Source organism: Pogonomyrmex barbatus, unplaced genomic scaffold (assembly GCF_055798465.1).
Source record: "Pogonomyrmex barbatus isolate J1 unplaced genomic scaffold, ASM5579846v1 scaffold3, whole genome shotgun sequence".
Taxonomy (NCBI): Eukaryota; Metazoa; Arthropoda; class Insecta; order Hymenoptera; family Formicidae; genus Pogonomyrmex; species Pogonomyrmex barbatus.
In genome coordinates, this window is record NW_028297127.1 from 2,637,818 (window position 1) to 2,658,324 (window position 20,507).

At 48.4% G+C, this 20,507-nt stretch overlaps 3 protein-coding genes across 3 annotated transcripts; all 3 read left to right on the plus strand.

Annotated features, from left to right (window-relative positions):
- Window positions 1-1,682: 1,682 nt before the first annotated feature.
- LOC105430632 (cubilin) lies at window positions 1,683-12,856 on the plus strand. Its single transcript, XM_011644284.3, has 4 exons — window positions 1,683-2,587; window positions 4,186-4,373; window positions 5,810-6,024; window positions 7,964-12,856. The coding sequence occupies exons 2-4, from the start codon at window positions 4,268-4,270 to the stop codon at window positions 10,388-10,390; spliced, it is 2,748 nt and encodes a 915-aa protein (XP_011642586.2). The 5' UTR covers window positions 1,683-2,587; window positions 4,186-4,267; the 3' UTR covers window positions 10,391-12,856.
- Window positions 12,857-13,082: 226 nt separating this feature from the next.
- On the plus strand, window positions 13,083-16,800 carry LOC105430633 (innexin inx2-like). The gene is made up of 5 exons (XM_089080381.1): window positions 13,083-13,664; window positions 13,869-13,960; window positions 15,080-15,348; window positions 15,774-16,069; window positions 16,571-16,800. Exons 1-5 carry the CDS (start codon window positions 13,429-13,431, stop codon window positions 16,791-16,793), a joined length of 1,116 nt encoding a protein of 371 aa, XP_088936507.1. The 5' UTR covers window positions 13,083-13,428; the 3' UTR covers window positions 16,794-16,800.
- A 654-nt stretch (window positions 16,801-17,454) lies between these two features.
- On the plus strand, window positions 17,455-20,285 carry LOC105430634 (tubulin beta-4B chain). The gene is made up of 5 exons (XM_011644287.3): window positions 17,455-17,583; window positions 17,768-18,232; window positions 18,790-19,094; window positions 19,352-19,649; window positions 19,834-20,285. Exons 1-5 carry the CDS (start codon window positions 17,527-17,529, stop codon window positions 20,050-20,052), a joined length of 1,344 nt encoding a protein of 447 aa, XP_011642589.3. The 5' UTR covers window positions 17,455-17,526; the 3' UTR covers window positions 20,053-20,285.
- Window positions 20,286-20,507: the final 222 nt, after the last annotated feature.

Genomic DNA, 20,507 nt, shown 5'->3' on the forward strand with positions numbered 1-20,507 from the left:
AATCCGCGATGCATACGCAGTGAATGCGGCGGTTTAACGAGCAGGTTGTGAAGCGAATTTAACGATCGGGATGTAGTAAATCCCCACGAATTTTATTTCACAATTTAATGATGCAAATATTCGTAGAGACGAGGAAAGTGAGGCCGCGCCGTGCGCGTGTAAATGGCGCGTTGTAATAAATTTCCAATATATAATCCAATTAATAATTGCAATGAAATTATATATTACAATGACGAGCGTTCATTTAATAATCATCAGGAAACCACGAAGAGACGATGATTACTCTTTTATCATCGTAAAATTATTGCGTAATTTCGTTTACCCGAATGTATCAATTAATGGACTTTATTAGACCATAACAATGCACGGACATCTCTGCGGCGATGGAAGTGGAGGACGTGAGGGAGAAAGGGGGAGGGGGGGGGAGCGCGAGGGCGAGAGGGCAGACTCCTCTCCGGTTTTCGGACAGATTATCATAGGGCTTATTGTTCGTTCCCTTTTCCGCCGGCATTCGCGAGAACGGAGGCGCTCCATTATCAGTTTTTCGTGCGTTATGCCCGGATGCGACCTTAATTACCTTCCCTTATACCCGTGGCTTATTACGTTCTTCGAGTATAATATAACGCAGCTCGATAATCCCGCTCGCCGTGGACTTAGCAATATCGGCCGAATTACGGTGCGTGAAGCACGGATAAGCGCGCGGGACTCCCCGGCATTGTGTATCGTGTTCCTCCTCTCGGACTACAACGGTGGACCATAAATACAGTTTAAGTTATGGCAACTACCGCGTGCTATATCTCGGTTAAGTTTATTTCGACCCTGATTAATGTAGGATTGCCGGCGTGCACGCCGCGCGCGCGTTTGTGGCCGCCCTCTCGAGAACGGCCTTCCTGGAGCGAGTATCGAGATTTCGAGGCCGCGAAGGGATGATTTCACCGGCGGGGATTTTGGATTTTTTTCTTCTTTTTTTTTTTTTGGACGTCACGATATTTGTATTTCCGTATTTCGATTGACGGCGCGTCCGAAGATGCAGTTCCCTTCGCAGTCCGCGTAGGGATTTTCGTCCGGGATGATTTTTCGTCGCGCGTGGATCCGCTCGGACGCTTTAAACGCGAGCTAAACGAAAGAACAGCTCGCCCTCATTCTCCTAGAGTTCGACTGAAACTCGCGCGCGCACAGGATAACCGGCGCGCTTGTCGTAAATCGATACGTCAGGTGTGAATTGCGACGCGTCGCAGCGTCGTGGCGGCGGCGGCGGCGGCGGCGGCGGCGACGGTGGTGGTGGTGGTGGTGGTGTGACGGCTTTTATTTTTAATAGCGGCCCATGTTCGCGTGCGTGTTTACGGAGCGGAAGCGCTAAATTCGCGCGATAAGCACGCTATTCGCGTTAACATGCCTATCGATTGCCCGGTCCGCGTGAGACGGCAGAAACGGCCTTAGGCGGTAAGATGAGAAAAAATGAGGCGATAACAGAAGCCTCGAGAGATGGAAGAAGGATCGGGGATAAACGCGAGAGGACGGAGGGCCGGAGCGGCAATAGGTGCAATGGGTCATCGCAGGCCGGCCCGCGCGGGGTAAGAAGGGGGAGACCAGCCGGAGATTCGACGGACGGGGGAAGGAGGGAGGGGAGGGAAGGGGGACTGCGAGGCAGTTCAATGAAAGTCATCGTAAACGGAAGGGGAGCGGAACTGCGAAACGGGGCATACAGAGGGATCGGAGAGAGTACGGGACGGAGGGTAGAGAACGGGAGAGCGTTCCGCCATGCCGACGTCGTGGGAGAAAGACAGCGGGAAAGAGAACGCCAGAGAGCTTGCGCAAGCTTCGACCCGCCGCAGCTCCGATCGGCGGACGGCGGTTAAGCCAGCCGCACGTTCCGAGTTTTCGTGCCAGCAGTCGACTCGCAGCCTGGCTTTCCAACTGGCACGCCGGAGTGCTTTCTCGTACTGTGCCCTCTTCGGTTCCCTCGTCTCACGTCTCCCTCTCCTCTTCATCCTCGCGGTTTCTCCTACCCCTTCGTAGTCTCTGTGCATGTCTCTTTCTCTCGCTCGCTCTCTATCTCTCTCTCTCTCTCTCTCTCTCTCTCTCTCTCTCTCTCTCTCTCTCTCTCTCCCTCCCTCTATCTCTTTCTCTTTAACACCGACTCTTGATTCCGTTCTTCGTGATATGACGCGTTGAGGGTCTACGCGCTGCATCCAGCAACGACGGCAGTGCTCGATCTGGACTGAAACCACCACCGTCACCGGTGGTGGTCCACCACGAGAGATACTAATCCTGAGCAGCGTCCTCGAACGGAGGGTCCTTCGGAACTTTATGTGCGTCAGTGCGCGATTAAGAATCGCGAGAGAAATTGTGCTGGACGACGTCGTGGTCGATACGTCGAGGTCGACGACGACGATGATATAAATTCCAGCACGCGAACGACTCGCTCGAAAGCTTCCGTTTGTTCTGATGAGAGAGAAGATGGTATACTCGAGGAAATCCGCGTGGAGGATATCGCGTCGGTGATTTCGATCGGCAGCGAGAATCAACTCTCCGAAGATCGTCGGAGAAATCTGCAGTCAGGGAGCATGAGAATGCTATGGTAAAGGTGCGTGCATGTTCTATTGTCGCATAATAATTAAATTATTCTCTTTATTCTCAAGAAGATAATCTCTATTATTTTTAATTTGTAGTGATTTAGCCAAATTTAAAAATTGCATTTTTTTATCTGAATCTCGAGACTTTCGAGACTTATTTTAATAAAGAATAAATGTATTTTGGTTAAATAAATTTTTTCTTCCCTTTTCGTTTCCTATTTCGGAGCCCTTTCTGGAACTGTCAGTGCAATCGCGATGCGATCAAATCGTCGTTGCGGAAATCGCGACCTGCATATCGCATCGTTGCGTATGCATCTCGCGCACTGAAGCGCGCGTTTCCGGCGTCGGGACGATAATACGAAATAATCACGATCGTTGTCGAAAATGTCGGTAAATCGGGAAAAACAATCGCACGACGATTCCGCGAGATCGTTGATCCAGTTTCCGAATCCCTCTCGTGCCTCTTCGCTTGTTTTGCCTCTATCAAAACGCGCGCCCGCGAACGCATCCCTCTATGCACGCGCGTAATCAACGAGCGATCTAAATTGCTGATGCGCTAACCGCACCGAACTCAGTTCACTCGACATTTTCGGCACGCGCCTGCCTTTATTCGATTCGCGTACGCCGACGGAATCTGAAAATCCGCGAGTGCATCGATCGTAGACGAAGGACCCGACATGGACGCGACAAATTTGTTGAAAAAAGAAGAAAAAGGAAACAAAAAATTTTCGCGACCTTGGCCATTTTGTAACCTCGAATCTTCGCTATTCGGAATTCTGGAGGTCTCTGAATCTTTAAATGTCTTCGGAGCCGTGCCGCACGATCTGAATCAGAGCGGTCGCGTGTTCCGGAAAAGAAAAAAAAATATTAAATTCCCCGAGAGACGAGACAATGAATGCGACGCGAGAATGCGAGAGACGCGGGGGAGGAAAGCGGTGATGAATGAAAAGGGAAGGAGGGAAAAAATTCCGGAGGTGAAGTACTGTTGTCGATAGCGGAGTCAACGCGGATTTAACCAATTATCACCCCGCTCTCTCGACGTGGACGTACGAACGAGGCCCTTCCGGCATACGCTCGACCCATCTGGCAAACCATGCGGCGTCCCTTATTGTCCTTTGGGGAAATGATAACGCGATGTCCGCACACTTGCGCCTGCATCCCATCAAGTGGCTCACGTTATAAAGATACTTCGCTCCCGGATAATGAATAATGTAATCGCGTACAAGACTGAATTGGAAATTTCCTCGATTTTTTGCTCCTTTCGACGACTAATCGTCACATTTTTACGGAAGATTAATATTGAGGTAAAAAAACAAAGAATCGAATTAACTGATACGTTTCTCCTGATGTACTTCGCGACATGAAAAAAAAAAAAAAGACATGACGGAGGATACTTTTTGCGCATAAAATTATATATACATATGTACATACATATATATTTTTTTTGGAAGGATTTTGCGGACACTCGGTGTTCAATATCTTCTTCCGATGCACATGACAGGACGGATCAGTGAACGATATTACATGTACGAGTGCACGCATACGTGTGTTGTTATGTGTATTTTTTTGTTTGTATGTGTATTTTTTTTGTACGCGTGTGTGTGTGCAGGTAATTCTCGGCAGGAGGGGCAAATGGAGATAAGAGGAGAGAAAGCGGAGGTATTTTGACAGCCTCGGCACTTGTCCCGGGAATGCCTCGAATGCCTGTGCCGGTACTCCTCGGTAGCTGGGGCTGGGGATTTTTCGCCATATTCCTCCTGCTTCTGGCCACCCCCAGTCCCGCTGCCATTCGCAGAGGTAAGTCTAATCCGGGGGTCTGTGCGAGGGATCGCGAGAGTGGGACGCTATATAATTCCGACGAGAGTTCAAATTTCCAGGCCAGCGACACGCGAGAACGATCTCGGTACTTATTTGCCGGCGAACGGCAATCCAACACCGCGATCGTTTCCAGCAATCTTGCACTATCCATCTAATCAGCAGTTCTCTGTTCTAGCGATCTGATAAGAATCATGCGACTCGTCTTTCGAGACATTCGAGCTAGGTGACGAGAGAGAGAGAGAGAGAGAGAGAGAGAGAGAGAGAGAAAAAAGCGATAGCGAAATGAAGAAACGTTTTTTCCAGCGTCGTGATTATTCGTCGCGATTGTTTCGACTCCACGTCTCTTTAATATTTAATATAGTGACGCAATTGTCAATTTTCAATTTAATTCAACGGATAAAATCGTCGTTATGTTTCAAGACGGATAAGATACCAATCCCTCTCTCTCTTTTCCCTGAAACCTCCTCCGACTCTTTCTCCGATCTGCGCTCGAATCCGATGAGGCGCGGGGTTTAATGAAGACTCATCCTGGGGAGGTACTTACCCCGGAAGCCGCTGGCAATTATCGCAACCCCGTTACGCGGCTAACAGACCGAGTTATCGGTGTAACAGCCACGACGCGCGCGGCCTCGAATCTTAACCGTCGCATTAAAGAGATTTACTTGCCCCGGTGAGCGCGAGCCGAGGGGAGGTTTTGATACCTCGTGGAAAGGTGATTTACGAACGAGAAGCGGTCCGGCCATAATACGAAGCTGCCGTTTTATAAGAGGTATCTGGCAAGCGGGTCGAATATCGATTACACGGCCGAAACTTGTGTCGCGTGTTGTCGCACGTTCCTTACCCTCCACCGTTCTCCTCACACCCCCATCGGTTCCGCGTGTCCCGTTCCTTCGTCGTTCCCCTCCGTTGCCTAACCGGGTCAATGAAAAATACCGCTGTTCTAATACAGCCAGTGTACTGGACGTTCCATATTTTCGCTCTACGAGATTTAATAATAGATTCCTCGACTGACGCGGTTTTTCGAAATCAATATTTTCTTAGCGGGAACATCGCGCGATGGCGTCCGTCATTTAACCGCGGCTTCTCAATTTTCCGTTAAAGCGAAGTCTACTCTAAATTAATTAAAAAAAACTATGTTCCGCTCTCTGGAAGTTGAATTTCACCAACTCCGAGAATATTCTCCGATATCCTACATACCGTAATTACGTACTTTTTTATGCGATAATTAATAAGATTAGATTAGCGTAACCAGTAAAACTCACTTATTACTATAATATTATTTATTTACCGTAGAAATTACATGTTACTGGCGTAATTAATATTGAAGTAATTAGGGATGCAAACGAGATGAAGAAAGAGGGTGTCCTGGACGGGTGTCCCTTCCCCCCTTTTCGTTCTAACCGATTCTTTTTCAGCGGACCGAGGCCACTGCAACAAGACAGTGGACATTTACGAAGATGTGTCGAGCCCGGCGGTGACCCCAGATAATTGGGGTAAGCCCCTCTCGTGCTGGTACCGTTTCCGTGCCTTTCGCGGAACGCCCCGGGACTGGATTCTACGGGTGCGCTTCAAGAAGTTTAAGGTCGGAGTGTTGGAGAACGCCACCACCTGCAGCGGCGGTTATCTGCAGGTGAGCCCTTCGTGAGGGTGAACTTCGTCTTTGTCGGAAGAGAAAGGAGACGTACGAGAGACACAACGGTCCTAATTCCAGGATCCAAGCGGCACAGTCGAATCCATCTCGCCGCCCCTCCTCCCCCACCCGCTTCGCTCTCCTATTAATTGAATAGGGAAAATCCGACCAATTAATCGGGCGCTGGAATTTAATTTCGGTTCGACAATAGCGTTCCTCGATTATTCTTTCGATTCGAGTTGAATATTGACGCTCGAGGGAGAGAAAACCGAGGGGGAGGAGGGCAGAGGGGAGCGGAGAGGACGACGGAGGGGTGCCGATGATATTCGCGTATCTCGTCGCGGACCGACGCATGTGGGGTGCAGTTGTGAACCCGCATAGAACGACAGGAATGCGCGTATTTGTAAGCTGCGCGTTTTACGGAGGGGAAGGGGAGGGGGAAACAAAAAACACGTAGTTATGCCGGATGCAAACCGCGCCGGGTATATCATTATCGGATTCGTCTCGCTTCGTGCGCGTTCAGAGTCTATTTTACGCCTAGGTGAACCAGACGTACTCCGTATTGTTGAAAAATCTCTCACGGCGAAGCGGAAAGAAACAATATCTGAGCGTGATACCTATTATCTCGACAAGAGGCTATCGAACTATCTGATTTACTAAACTGATCGAATCATATCTATATTATTAAATTCCAGTGCCGAAAATCTGCGACTTAAGAGGGATTCTCGCGCATTCATTCGAAATCTCATATTTCGGGGCTAAGCGTCGTAATGTCTCGTGACGAATTGAGCCGTGGACGAAATAATAATTCGCGAAGCTACTCGCATTGTGAGCGTTATCGGAGTAGAACGATTTGGTCTCGCGATAATAGCGAATTATCGGTGAGGGGTGTACTATTAGATTTAGTTCCGGCGGGGTTGTACACAGAGGGACGAGTGCAGCCGTATCAATGTCGCGAATTAGAGCGTTATAACTCCCGTATAAGAGAGACGATAAGTGATTCTCTCTTTTTTTTCCTCTCCGTTTCCCTCCGCCTGCGCCTCTTTCAAGCGGGCGAACGAGCGAACGAGCGAACGAGCGAGCGAGCAAACGCGCGCGGGCGCACTCGTCCTGCTGCCACCTCTCTCAGTTACTTCGGTATCAGGTATTGATCTTTGTGACGCTGTAAACCTCTCTCTTCTCCTCTCCTTTCTCTCTCTCTCTCTCTCTCGCCCTCTATCTCTTTATCTCTCTCTAACTTTTTACCTCTCCGCTCTTCATGCTCTCTATTCTCCCCCGTATTTTCCCTCGGTTTCCCTCGCGACTTTCAAATTTACACCCATAAAAAAGATGAAAAGTCAATAGTAGTCACTTCGGGTACATTTCCCTGTGCACGAGATCGTGAGATTCGAGACGCGGCACGCGTGGCGGAAACCGCTGTATCTTTGCTGAACTATTATTTTCCGTTTGAATAACTATTTCCTCTGTACATAAGACCTTATCGTATTTGTGCAAATTTGCAGATTCCTCCTAAACAAATTCCTAATAATCCCACGCGTCTTTACAGAACAATTATTTCCTATATAAATATCCATTAATTATTTTTAGTTTATTTACTTTTTATAAACTCATAAACATAGAAGATCGCAACGGAGTGTTTTATATTCAACTCATTATACGATATATAAAGAAAGATATATAAAGAACTTTAATTATAGATTAAATATAATTAAGTTTCACGGTTTCACGGGGGGGGGGGAACATTTATAATTTTTAGAGGTACTTAAGGGATTATCATTTGTCATTATATTTTACACATGAAAACGTTGTTCTCTCATAAAGGACATATTAATCGTTAAACTGAATGAAATTTCTCGATTCTCAATTTGGTATTTTTAATTGGTACTTTTATCTTCCCAAACATTGTACAATCAACGCGCGTTTCCCGCCGTTGTTCCAGATTGTAGACGGCAATACGAAGACCGAGGTGAGCAATCGCAAAGACCCGGGCGTCTATTGCGGCGAGTCCGAGCAGCCGCAGACCTTCATCAGCGAGACCAGCTTCGTGCGGGTGCTCTTCCACGCGGACAACTTCACCGATCAGACGTACTTCAGCTTCGATTCGCGCGCCGAGCCGCAGTTCGAGGTCTACCTCAGATACGGCCAGCACCCGGAGCTCTATCCGAATCGGCGCGGTGAGGTCGTGCCCGGTAGCTACTGCGAACGCGTTTTCAAGGACTGCCGATTGCAGACGTGCTACGTGCAGAGCCCGGCTTACCCGGGTATCTATCCGCGCGCGTTGCACTGCAAGTATCGCCTGAACACCCGACTACCCTTCATCAAACTCTACATCGAGAACGAGGAGTTCAATATCGACGGTCAGCGATGCGAGAACATCATGACGTGCCCGATGCGGCCGATCAGCTCCGGCTCGGAGCACTGCCCGTACGATTACATACGCGTGTACGACGGCAAGAACGAGAGCAGCCCAGTGATCGGCACGTTCTGCGGTATGGGCAAGTTCCCGTACAGCATCATCGGCACCAGCGAGGATCTTTACGTGGAGTTCGTGTCGTCGCCGGCCGGCCCGTTGCTCAATACGGGCTTTCACTTCAACGTGGGAAATTGGCCCGGCCACGTGGAGACCGCCGGCGTGAAGAACGGCAGCTGTGACTGGCTGCTGAACAGCGAGTCTCTCGTGAGCGGCAACGAGGGTATCTTCCTGTCGGTCGCGCACTGGTACCCGCCGCACACTAGCTGCACGTATTTATTGCGCGGCCGACCGGGCGAGATCGCGCGTCTCTACTTCCCCAGCTTTCGAGTGAACCGTATCGAGTCGCCCATCCAACCGTACGACGGCGACTGCGGCGAGAGTCTGACGCTCTACGACGCCGACTGGCCGGACGACGCGCGGATTATCAAAACCTTCTGCGACACGTTTAGCAAGCCGATGGAGAAGCACGACTTCGTGTCGACGTCGAACGCGCTGTTCGTGCGATTCGAGAGTAAGACCGGCAGTTACTCCGGCAGCTCGCTCTACTATTGGGCCCACTACGATTTCTTCAACGCGACGAGGTTCGGCGAGCCCACACCCGGTACCGAATGTGACGAGGTCTTCGCCTCGTGGAAGACGCGCTCGGGCCGGCTGCGCTCGCCGCTCAACACTCTAGTTTACAAGCGACCCAACGATCCGCCCGCCGATCTGTCTTGCACCTACAGCTTCATCACGGACAAGCGACTCTTCGCGCGCGTGATCCTGGTGGTGGAGTCGATCAACTTCAAGGAGCATCCGTACGCTCAGTGCGGCCATTGCTGGGACAGCCGAGTGGATCGAGTGATCATCCGAGAACCCAGTCCGGATGGTATCAAGGGCCACTGTCTCTGCCGGTCCAACAACAACGGCATTCCACCGTCCAGCGCCACGAGCTCGCCAACGACGGTGTCGCGGCCGCCCGTCCTCAGGGTCGTCTCTCGGGGCGAAAGGTTGGATCTGAAGTTGCTGGTGGACGGCGCGCACGCGGCCTCGAGCTACTTCAAGTGGCCCGCGCCGCTCTTCGAGGCGAGATACGAGTTCGCACACAGTCCCTTGTGCGGGCCGGCGCTTCTGCCGGCCGCCACCGACGGTGAGATCGAGTTTCCGCATTACGAGGCGCTGGGATACGTCACGCCGCCAAGAACCATCAAGTGCATCTGGGAGCTGCGGGTGAATCGCGAGCGCGATCTCTGGCTGCACTTTGATAAGATCAAGTTCGCGTCGCGCTCCTGCGAGGACGGCAAGCTCGAGATCTTCCTGCCGGGCAATGCCGACCCGTATCTCGGCATCTGCGGCGAGAATGTCAGCTACGTGAGGGAGATGCCGATCATCTCGGCGGCGCACATCACGCCGCCGGTGGATCATCCGGCGCCGGGTGTGATCGGCGATATCGTCAGCGAGGAGGTGCCCGCCGTGATCATTCAGTTCACCGGATCGATGGCGCCGGCCAGGGCGGCCTTCAAGATCGCCTGGACCGAGCTCTTCCATCTACCGAGGGACGGATCCGGGGCGCTCAACACCGGCAAGTTGGAGGACTGCGGTTTCCAATGTCCCGGCGACACGGGCTGCATCCCGGCGAGATTGGTGTGTAACGGCGTGGTGAACTGCCCCAGTCGCGGCTTGCCCCTGCCCGGTATCCTGAACGGCACCTTCTACGAGCCGGACGACGAGTCCGTGGAGACGTGCGGCGGTACCGTTAACGGTAACGGCGGCGGTTTCGTCGGGCCCGCCGGCTGGGCCGGCGCCGGCCTGGGCGCCGGTCTCGCCATTCTCCTGGGTCTAGCGTGTTTCATCGCCATGTGCAGACTTTGCAGAAGACGATCGCGCTCCAGGGACATACACGTGCCCTACTAGGGGACGCGGTCGTGCCTCTGTGGATACCTGCACGCGACCCCCGAAAAACACAGAAGCGAACTCGCAGCCGTTCTCCGAGGAATCAAGATTCTCTCCTTGTATCCGTACGCTTGTATGTGTCCGCGTAGATATTTAAACAAAAAAAAAATTTGTATTCCTGGAGGGACGACTTCGAGTGCAACGACGGAGACGTCTGTATGGCGGCTATTAATTTCTTGAAACGTCACTCAGATGTCCTCGAGCCGGCTGCGTCAACGTCGCCCGTCGCTAATTTCGGTTAAATAAATTTCCTTTCTCTAACTATATCATAGGTAAGATTATAATTAAGAGAGGAGTAGAGCGAATCCGCCAAAGCAAGCTTATTTAACCCGTCGGGATCGTTGACGCAATCGATCTCCAGACTTCTGTGTTGTTTGGGGGAAACGACAGAGAGAGACGATCAGAAGTACTCGTCGAGAGATGGAAGAAGTGTTTTTTCATGCTGCTCCAAGCGACAGATCCGACATCGCGCTTACAAGTATTCTCCATGTGATGCTTCCGGGTTTAATGAACGTCGAGTTTGCTCACTAATTACGAAAGGTTGGCTCCTTACTATTCTATCGCGGTGTTCACGTACTACTACTGTCTGTCAACGCCGATCGCCCATCCCACGTTCGTCCTTTCTATTTATATTCTCACGGAATGCATCGGTCCATCATTCTTCCCTCATAGCGATGATAAAGTTCTCGAAACTATATTTGCCACTGCCGCGTTGTACTCGTATTGCTATCGCGTCTTCTATACACACACACACACACACACACTGCCATAGACATAGAAGTCTTCATAGATCCTCATCTCGATCGTTCTCATATGTTGTTCGCGAGAAAGATCGTAAATACGTGGCGATCAAGTTATTTCCGCCGCTGATTATACGGGCGGCGATTTCATTTCTAGCGACAGCAAGACATCTACTAGGTAGCTTCAGCGACACGCTGGGAAGCATTTCTGTATTATTATCTCGTTATCTCAATCTAATTATAGAACCTTGTGGACACTCAGCATCGAAGTCCGACAATAATGAATTCGAAATGTCAGAAAAGAGGAAAAGATAGATTAAGTTAGATTAAGTTTCAAACGAGTATTATTGTTTTTCGATATTTAGGATAATTATATATATAAAATAATGAAATATTCTATATTATGAGTTATTAAATCTTTTATAATTAATTAGTCATCGTATATGTTATGTCGTATTATATATATTTTATGATGTATTTATGATTCGTTTGTCGGGAGGCAGTATTGCTATCTCTAGAAAATCGTCGAAGGTACGGTGGATCCTCATTTCCTTTGTCGCTCGTACAGATGCAAATTGACGAGCCAATCGTCGTAGATTCCGACTTCGAGATATAGTCCTTAGCGGTTGCTCAAAGTTGTCCTGCCCCGTGAACTCTCGAAGGAAACTCGTCGCGAGCAAGATACAATTAAATTGACTTAAAATACGGCGGGATTGGCGGGAACGACGGAAATCGATACATCCAGTAATTGTGGTTTCTGACGGGTCGTGACACGCCTTGTCGATTTAACATCTTGAGGTTCGGCGACTGTATCGAATATAATATATATAATATACATACATACATATATTGAATCCGTTGTGAGGTATATAATCGCTCTAGTGTCTACACTTAGAGGAAGAAGGAAGGAGAGAGGAAACGAGAAAAGTGTTGTGAGATTCGCCGATTCGCAAGATGTCTGGACTCTATGACACCGAATGAGCGTGCCTACTAAAATATGCAGCTATTATGATGCATGTGATCGTCGACAGTGCAAACAGTTTGTATATAATAAGGCGAGGATTAGGAGGAGGTTTGTAAAAACCGCGGTCGCTTTTTAGGAATTAACCGATAACGCTAGGGGAGAGAGAGAGAGAGAGAGAGAGAGAGAGAGAGAGAGAGAGAGAGAGAGAGAGAGATAATTATTAAATAAACAAATAAACGAGAGTAAGTAAGGTGTCTCGGCGAGCTAACCGTCGCCGGCTATCGCAGCGATAAGGGATCCTGTTAATCCGATACTCCGTTGGTTGGCCCTCCTTCAGGAGGGCTGTTATAATTAGAACAAGAAACAGACTCGGAAACTTGGCCCGCCGCCTCCGGGGCTGCCGGCATTCTAGGATCGTGTTTGTTTGTATATAGGGAAACATTTATGTAGGTTTAGCGACAATTTCAATAGCGGATACACACACACACACACACACACACACACACACACACACACACAATACATACACGTACACACTCACACGGATTCACATACACGCACACACGACCGAGCGATGCGGTATTAAGCGCATTATTAACGAGCGCAGCTATCTTTAATCGACGGTATAACGATTATCTTACTACGACATGTAATTGGGATAATAACAATTATCATGATTACTATATTTTTTACTAATAAAGAGCATCCTTGGAGTCGAGGAAAGAGATGGCTTTCTTTATGTGCACTTTTATAAAGGGCTAAGATCTCCTCCCCTCTCCCCCTCCTTCCCACGGCAAATCTCAGATCTTGAGATCCGGAGAGACTCGGCGCGGAGTGATAAATTAAAAACGAGAACGAGCGTCGCGCGCCGGGAGGCAAAAATTACAGGGAGAGATCGTTCAAGATTTACGAGTCCGCTCGCAGCTTTAAGTGCGGACCAATTAGGCGAATGCAGTTTCGGGCGCCGCCACTCTCGCCGATGATTTACATGACGATAATTTCTCGCCCGTCGCTTTAGCTCGTCGCTCGTAATTTCGGCGTAACACCGGTGACTCACGGCGGTCTTTTCGCCTTGCGAAATTCCCCCGTGACGCATATTTGATAATTATATTTCATTTCATCCACGTTTTCTATACTCTCGCTCGAATCGATCGAATGCATGTATAGAAAAAAGAACGCGTTCCAGCGACGAATTCTTTGACAAATTTAGAACGCGACTCCGCGTGACAGCGCGCTTCCTTTCCTCGCAATGCGCTCAATGCGCTTTGGAATTTTCTCTATTGTGCTTTGTTTCGATGTCGGAGACAAAAGAGCACGCGATAATCATGCTGGACCTCTTCGCACCTATTAAATGCCTCCTGCAGGAGGAATCCGTTCGTGTCGACAACGTCGTCTTCAGGCTGCACTCACGCGTCACCGTCCTCCTACTCCTCGTTTGCACGATCCTCGTAACTGCCAAGCAGTACATCGGCGAACCAATTTCTTGCATGACCGATGCTTCCATCGGTACGGATATCCCGATAACCTTTTAGTCCCTGACGTGTGAACTAGCGCCCGCGGAAATAAAGAATGAAAGATAAATAATAAATTGCGTTTCAACATTTTTCCTTCGCGCGTCTCGTTTCCAACTGTACTCGATTATCGCAAGAGAGTCGTTTATTATTTAATAACAGGTTACAATTGATATCTTGCTGACAGACAAAGATCCCGTAAACGCGTATTGCTGGATCTACAGCACGTTCACGGTATCCCGACACCTGAAGGGCATTCCTGGACGAAGTGTAGCGAGTGCTGGCGTAGGACAGGCCCTTCCGGATGACGAGGCCCGTCATCATCGATATTACCAATGGGTCAGAATTTAGAAACGTTTACGTATATAGATGAGCGGATAATCGATGGACAAATGTGACAAATAGCCGATGAATATTCTATTAATGGAAGACGCAGAAAATACATTTGTTAAATTATATATGACAGATATATGGAAGGATGTGCGCGATATCTCGATTCTAAATTATCAGTATTAAAACCGCATACGGTCCGCGATTTAAATATTCCCGTTATGAAATCTTTTTATGAATTACATTTGACCGCGCGAGTCTGGAATAAAATTTTCGGTTAAATCAAGCCGTCCGAAATTCAACTCGAGAGCCAAAAGTTTCTTTATCTACTTGTAACTTTCAAGGCCAAAGGCTCAAGTATCTTTACGCTCGATATAAAATTTCTCACGAAAGACTTCCACTTCCGTTAAAAGTTCTCGAAGTGAAATTCTCGCCGGGGCGGGGCAGAGGGAGAAGACCGATTTGAAATTCGTCAAAGACATCCCTAAATTGTTTTTCGATGGGGCGCTCTGAAAAATTGAAAGCGAACGAGGGAGAGAAATGCGGCGGGGCGAACGCGTCCGGGACGCGCGACGGAATTGGTCGATATCGCATAAGTTTCCGTATGGAATGCACACACCTACTATCGCGCTCACGTACGCGAGATGCATGATAACGGCTGCACTTCGTTCCGATGGTCAGGTCGCTCTCTCGGCTCACCGGCGCATGCAGACGTATTGCGCGAGCGTGAATGAAATCTGAAACGCGAGCGCGTGAATGTAAAGGAAAACGTCCGGAAAGGACGGAAGACGGCGCGAGGAAATGGAAATAGAGATCGCAAAGATCTCTCCGAGAGATCTGTTATCCGTACGTCGTTTCTATATCACGCGATTCGCATCGCGGCGGTTAACGCGCGGGTAGGAAAATGCAGGGAGGAATTTCCCGTGAGATCCTTCGATCCTTCCGGATAGAAAAATATTAAGTCAAACATAAATATATATTTCTCCATCCTTTTTTCAGAAAATAGAATACACGGGGAGGTGTGCGACAAAACTTTTTAGCGTCCGTTGAAAGTTCGCGTCTGTTCTGAGATAAAGTGTAACTTAAGGAAAAACTCGGGAGTAAGAAATAAAAAAATTTAATGTTCGACAGGTCTGCTTCGTTCTCGGCTTACAAGCCATCCTTTTTTACGTGCCGCGCGCGTTATGGGGCATTTGGGAGAGAGGCACCATAGGCCTTCTTTCGCGAGATCTCGCGTCCCCCTTTCTGAGAGATGTCTGGACCGAGGAGAGGAAGCAGCAGCTCGTCGAGTATTTCACCAAAACGAATCTGCACGGTCACAACTTCTACGCGATGCGCTTCTTTGTGTGTGAATTCTTGAACTTCTTAAATTCGGTAAGGATAATTCTCTTAGTTTTGGAAAACGGAAGATTTTGCGAAAGTACTTAAAGGCTCTCGATCGACCGGCCGGGTTTGTGACGTCAGAAGCGGGGAAATTGTGCGGAAATAAACCTGAATAATTAATTTCTGGATTCGATAATGAGGCTAACGAAACGCGGTCGAAACTTTTCTCGAAAATGAAACCGATATATCGCCCGGAAATACAACTCGAGGGCCCTTAACGTATATAAATAAAATACGATCACTTAACTTTCTTTACGATTTCCAAGTACAAAAATCGACAAACTCACGCAATCATTTTAAATCTCGGCATTTACTCTTTTAATTATTAAAAAAAAGAGAAGAAAATAAAATAAAATAAAATAAAATCAGAGAGCGCGAAGTTAATGTAAACTCTCGATAAAATCTTCCATCGATAGATAGGACAGATATATCTGTTGGACATATTTCTGGAGGGGCAGTTTAGGCGATATGGGCCATTGGTGACCGCATTCGTCGCCGAGGAAAATCCTCACGACAGGATCGATCCTATGGCGCGATTGTTTCCGAAGGTGACCAAGTGCACGATTCACACATTCGGACCCACAGGTTCCGTGCAAACTCACGATGCTCTATGCGTGCTCCCGCTGAACGTGGTGAACGAGAAGATTTTCGTCGTTTTGTGGTTTTGGCTGGTGTTCCTCGCGGGCGTCGGTTGCCTGGCGGTAATCTATAGGTACGCAAGGTTTGCTCAACGATCTCGTAAAATACAACGATTTTAAATGTCGCAAATGATCTTCAAAACTTATTTTTTGCATTAGTGTTTTGACTTCAGCAATTTCTCACTTGATGTTATTTGCGAAGCTTCGCATTGTACACAGAGAGAATAGTTTTGCTGGCAAATCTAAAAATTTGGCCAGATACAGATCTGAAAATAATTTTGTTGGATCATTAAAATTATTGTAGGATAATAATACAACATAATTTTTGCAACGTAATAATGTTATAAAAATATTTGATCTTTTAGTAATTTTGAACCAATTTGAACGTTGTACATAATAATTTTATTAAGACCCAATAAAATTATTTTCAAATATGTATCTGAACAAATTTTTTTATTTGCTAGCAAAATTGTTCTTTTCGTGTATTTAAAAAAAAAAATTATTATCTCATAGAAACGATCTATTAGAAATAGTAAGTTCGTTGGATCGTGTAATTGATACGATCTTTCTCGCAGGATTGTAGTTTTCTCTCAAACCTGGGCGAGGGTGTATCTTCTGCGAAGTGCAGTTCGCAGGCTCGAGAAATCTAAGGCCGAGCGTGTCGTACGAGTATTCCACTTTGGCGATTGGTTCTTGTTGCACCAACTTGCACAGAACGTCAATCCTGTCGTGTACATGGAGCTGGTTAACGAGATAGCGAAAGCCCTCACGACCAAGAGTTTCGCGGACTTCATCTAGACCCTCATTTTGACCTCGCCTAAGTAGCATTACGCGGAATTCAATTTACGAAGCTCAAAATGTCTTTGAAGATATAAACGTTCAATAGATATTAAATGTCTCACAACAAAAGAAAAGTTAAATATTTAATAAAGCTGTATTATGTAATTTCAATAAAGACGATTGTAAAACTCGTTGAGAAGTATTTTAACAAAATTTATCATCGCGTTTGAATTATATCTAAATATATTTGAATTATCAAAATTCCCCGAGTTATTCTCCAAGGGTTTCGTTTGTTAAGACCTAGGAATCTACTGAGGCGCACTAATTTCTTTTTGACAACCCGCGCACCGGCGAACAATGCGAGCGGATACGCCGGTGTGAGTCTTTTGTTCATCAACGTTACATTCAATTGTCCCGAAACAGAAGCGGCACCGAGATACTCTCTTCTCGCCGTGTATCCATGGGAACGTAAGTTTGACTCAGCCAAATTACCCGAGTTACGGTTCTTAGGGTTAGGGACTTCGCCGGGAATTATTACGAGTCTCGTCGGAGATCTTTTGCGCTCGCGACTTTATCTCCTGGTGCGTTTTCGCATCGCCCGGCACGCCGGAATCCGGAGGTGCGTGTCGCATTTCCAAGGTAACGAAAACAGACGACGACGAGTTTTGAGATTTCGGTTTGAGATCTCGGTTGAATTCGCGACGTCGAGGCGAAGAGGAGAATCCGCGACGTCGAGGCTGAGTTAGCGAACATGCGCGAGATAGTACATCTTCAGGCCGGCCAATGCGGCAATCAGATCGGAGCCAAGGTACGTGGACGATCTCTTATATATAATTCCAGTTTAATTGGGATGAAAAAAAGACAATTCAGAATTACACGTTAGTCATAATGGCGAAAAATAATCTTCTTGTCAGAATGATTGATCGATGCGATATCGAATTTCTTGAGAAATTTCTTGAAAAGTTGCGTTCTCCAAATTACAATAATCGCAGTTTTGGGAGGTAATTTCGGACGAGCATGGGATCGATCCCACGGGGACGTACCACGGCGATTCGGATCTGCAGCTGGAACGGATAAATGTCTACTACAACGAGGCAACAGGCGGTAAATACGTGCCGCGCGCGATCCTGGTCGATCTGGAGCCGGGGACGATGGACGCCGTCCGCTCGGGACCGTTCGGCCAGATATTCCGGCCGGACAACTTCGTATTCGGACAGAGCGGCGCCGGCAATAATTGGGCCAAGGGCCACTACACCGAGGGCGCCGAACTCGTCGACTCCGTCCTGGACGTCGTCCGCAAGGAGGCCGAGAGCTGCGACTGCCTCCAGGGATTCCAGCTCACGCACTCGCTGGGCGGCGGCACCGGCGCCGGCATGGGCACCCTGCTCATCTCCAAGATACGCGAGGAATATCCCGACAGGATCATGATGACCTTCAGCGTGGTGCCCTCGCCAAAGGTAAACTCACCTCTCGAGAATTTCGATTTCACGTCACGTTTACGATCGCCCCTGAAAAAAAGTTCGAGAAATTTTCTTCCTCTCTCTCTCTTTCGATCTCACGCGGACTAAAACATAACTCCTCTCCTTCCGAAGAAATAATTTAGATATGCTATTCTATATTCTCGGACGAAATCTCTATCGACTTTCGGGAACAATGCGAGATCGGATCTCACGTCAAGAGCTACGTTTCGAATTTCCGTGTGTATCGGGAATCAGCCGCGGGGCGTATTTCGCAACGCGGGCAACGCGGGCAACGCGCGCAACGCGAAAGTCTTTCCGATGCGCGCGGGATAAGGTACAATGGATGCGAGACAAAGCGCCCGCCAGGAACCGATCTTTTGTCCTTAATAGGACAATACCGCGCGCGCTTGCCGGCGGGGTACAATGCGTGTGCTCTCGCGCTTGTGTATAACGGTTGTTGCGCGATACGCGAGAGCGCGAGCGCGAGCGCGCCGATACCGCGAGCGGGATACGTTGCACGTCAGCATCTCTATTCCCGCTTCCTTCCCCCGAAGGTATCGGACACCGTGGTCGAGCCCTACAACTGCACCCTCTCGGTGCACCAGCTGGTGGAGAACACGGACGAGTCCTACTGCATAGACAACGAGGCGCTCTACGACATCTGCTTCCGGACCCTCAAGCTGACCACGCCGACTTACGGCGACCTGAATCATCTCGTCAGCGCGACCCTGAGCGGCGTCACCACTTGCCTGAGATTCCCCGGCCAGCTCAACGCCGACCTGAGGAAGCTCGCCGTCAACATGGTCCCCTTTCCACGGCTGCATTTTTTCATTCCTGGCTTCGCCCCCCTGACTTCTAGGTTCGCGTTATCTCCATCTCTTGCAATAAAAATTAATTGAAAATTAAAGAGAGAATTATTCAGTTAAATAAATCGTCGGTACTTCCGATTGGTCGATGCCACGAGAATCGATGTTAATTTGCTGGCTCGTTCAAACAAAAGTTTCGCTCGCAACGCAACGAGATTGATGTAATTAATTATTCGGGGAAGAGCTGTTCGCGTGTATAATTTTACGTCTTTCAAGTTTTTGACGTAATTCTAAAATGATATGATTTCAGAGGCTCGCAGCAGTACCGGGCGCTCACGGTGCCGGAGCTCACCCAGCAAATGTTCGATGCGAAGAATATGATGGCCGCGTGCGACCCGCGGCACGGTAGATATCTGACGGTGGCCGCGGTGTTCCGCGGCAGAATGTCGATGAAGGAGGTCGACGAGCAGATGCTCAACATCCAGAACAAGAACAGCAGCTACTTCGTCGAGTGGATACCGAGCAACGTGAAAACCGCCGTTTGCGACATACCCCCGCGGGGCCTAAAAATGTCCGCGACTTTTATCGGCAATTCTACGGCTATTCAGGTTCGTTTGCCGTTCGGCATAAAACAGAAGAGTTCAACCGAGCTAATTAAATTTACAGTTCTCATCAATTTTTCAAAAGTTTAAATTTAAGAAAAAAAAAGTGTATTATCGATTCGCGTTGGATTATCACTTGAGAATAAATGACTGAGAATAAATTATGTAAAATATTAAATGCACGTCGCAGGAGCTGTTCAAGAGAGTGTCGGAGCAATTCACCGCGATGTTCCGTCGCAAAGCATTTCTGCACTGGTACACCGGCGAAGGTATGGATGACATGGAGTTTACCGAGGCCGAGAGCAACATGAACGATCTCGTGTCCGAGTATCAGCAGTACCAAGAGGCGACCGCCGAGGAGGAGGGCGAGTTCGACGAGGAGGAGGAGGGCGAGGGCGAAGACAAGTGAAGATTGTCCCCATCTCCGGAAGATGTTTATCGAGTGCTCGCTACACCTGCCGCCTTCCCTTTCCTCTCTCGTCGCTTCTTTACGTAGTTACATCATCTCTCCCTCCGTATCCTCTTAGAGTGTAAAATAATATGTAGCCGAGCTAACGTCGGCCGACACTTTGTTGTTCCTCGTCTTCCGCGTGTCCCTTATCGTCGAAAGTATATTACGTGCACAAAATAAAAAAGAGAAAAGAGATTAAAAAAAAAAGAAGAAGGAAAAAAGAACGAAAAAGAAGCTCTTCCATTTTCCCGCGTAAGAAGCTCTCATTTCTCTCGCATCCTCTTAACCGCGTCTACAACACGACGGAACGGAACACTCTCTCACACTTTGGGGTTTGCGCCTGGTTTCTGGGTAACCTCCGGTCGCTACGGAGATAATGCGAAATGTACGTATCGGGGAAACGTTTCCTGCTT

Coding starts and splice junctions, on each gene's coding strand:
- LOC105430632 (XM_011644284.3), top strand. CDS start 4,268: ATGCCTCGAATGCCTGTGCCGGTACTCCTCGGTAGCTGGGGCTGGGGA. Junction 4,374..5,809: donor TCCCGCTGCCATTCGCAGAG/GTAAGTCTAATC, acceptor ATTCTTTTTCAG/CGGACCGAGGCCACTGCAAC. Junction 6,025..7,963: donor GCAGCGGCGGTTATCTGCAG/GTGAGCCCTTCG, acceptor CCGTTGTTCCAG/ATTGTAGACGGCAATACGAA.
- LOC105430633 (XM_089080381.1), top strand. CDS start 13,429: ATGTCGGAGACAAAAGAGCACGCGATAATCATGCTGGACCTCTTCGCA. Junction 13,961..15,079: donor CCTTCCGGATGACGAGGCCC/GTCATCATCGAT, acceptor CTCGGGAGTAAG/AAATAAAAAAATTTAATGTT. Junction 15,349..15,773: donor TCTTGAACTTCTTAAATTCG/GTAAGGATAATT, acceptor TTCCATCGATAG/ATAGGACAGATATATCTGTT.
- LOC105430634 (XM_011644287.3), top strand. CDS start 17,527: ATGCGCGAGATAGTACATCTTCAGGCCGGCCAATGCGGCAATCAGATC. Junction 17,584..17,767: donor GCAATCAGATCGGAGCCAAG/GTACGTGGACGA, acceptor CAATAATCGCAG/TTTTGGGAGGTAATTTCGGA. Junction 19,650..19,833: donor GCAATTCTACGGCTATTCAG/GTTCGTTTGCCG, acceptor TGCACGTCGCAG/GAGCTGTTCAAGAGAGTGTC.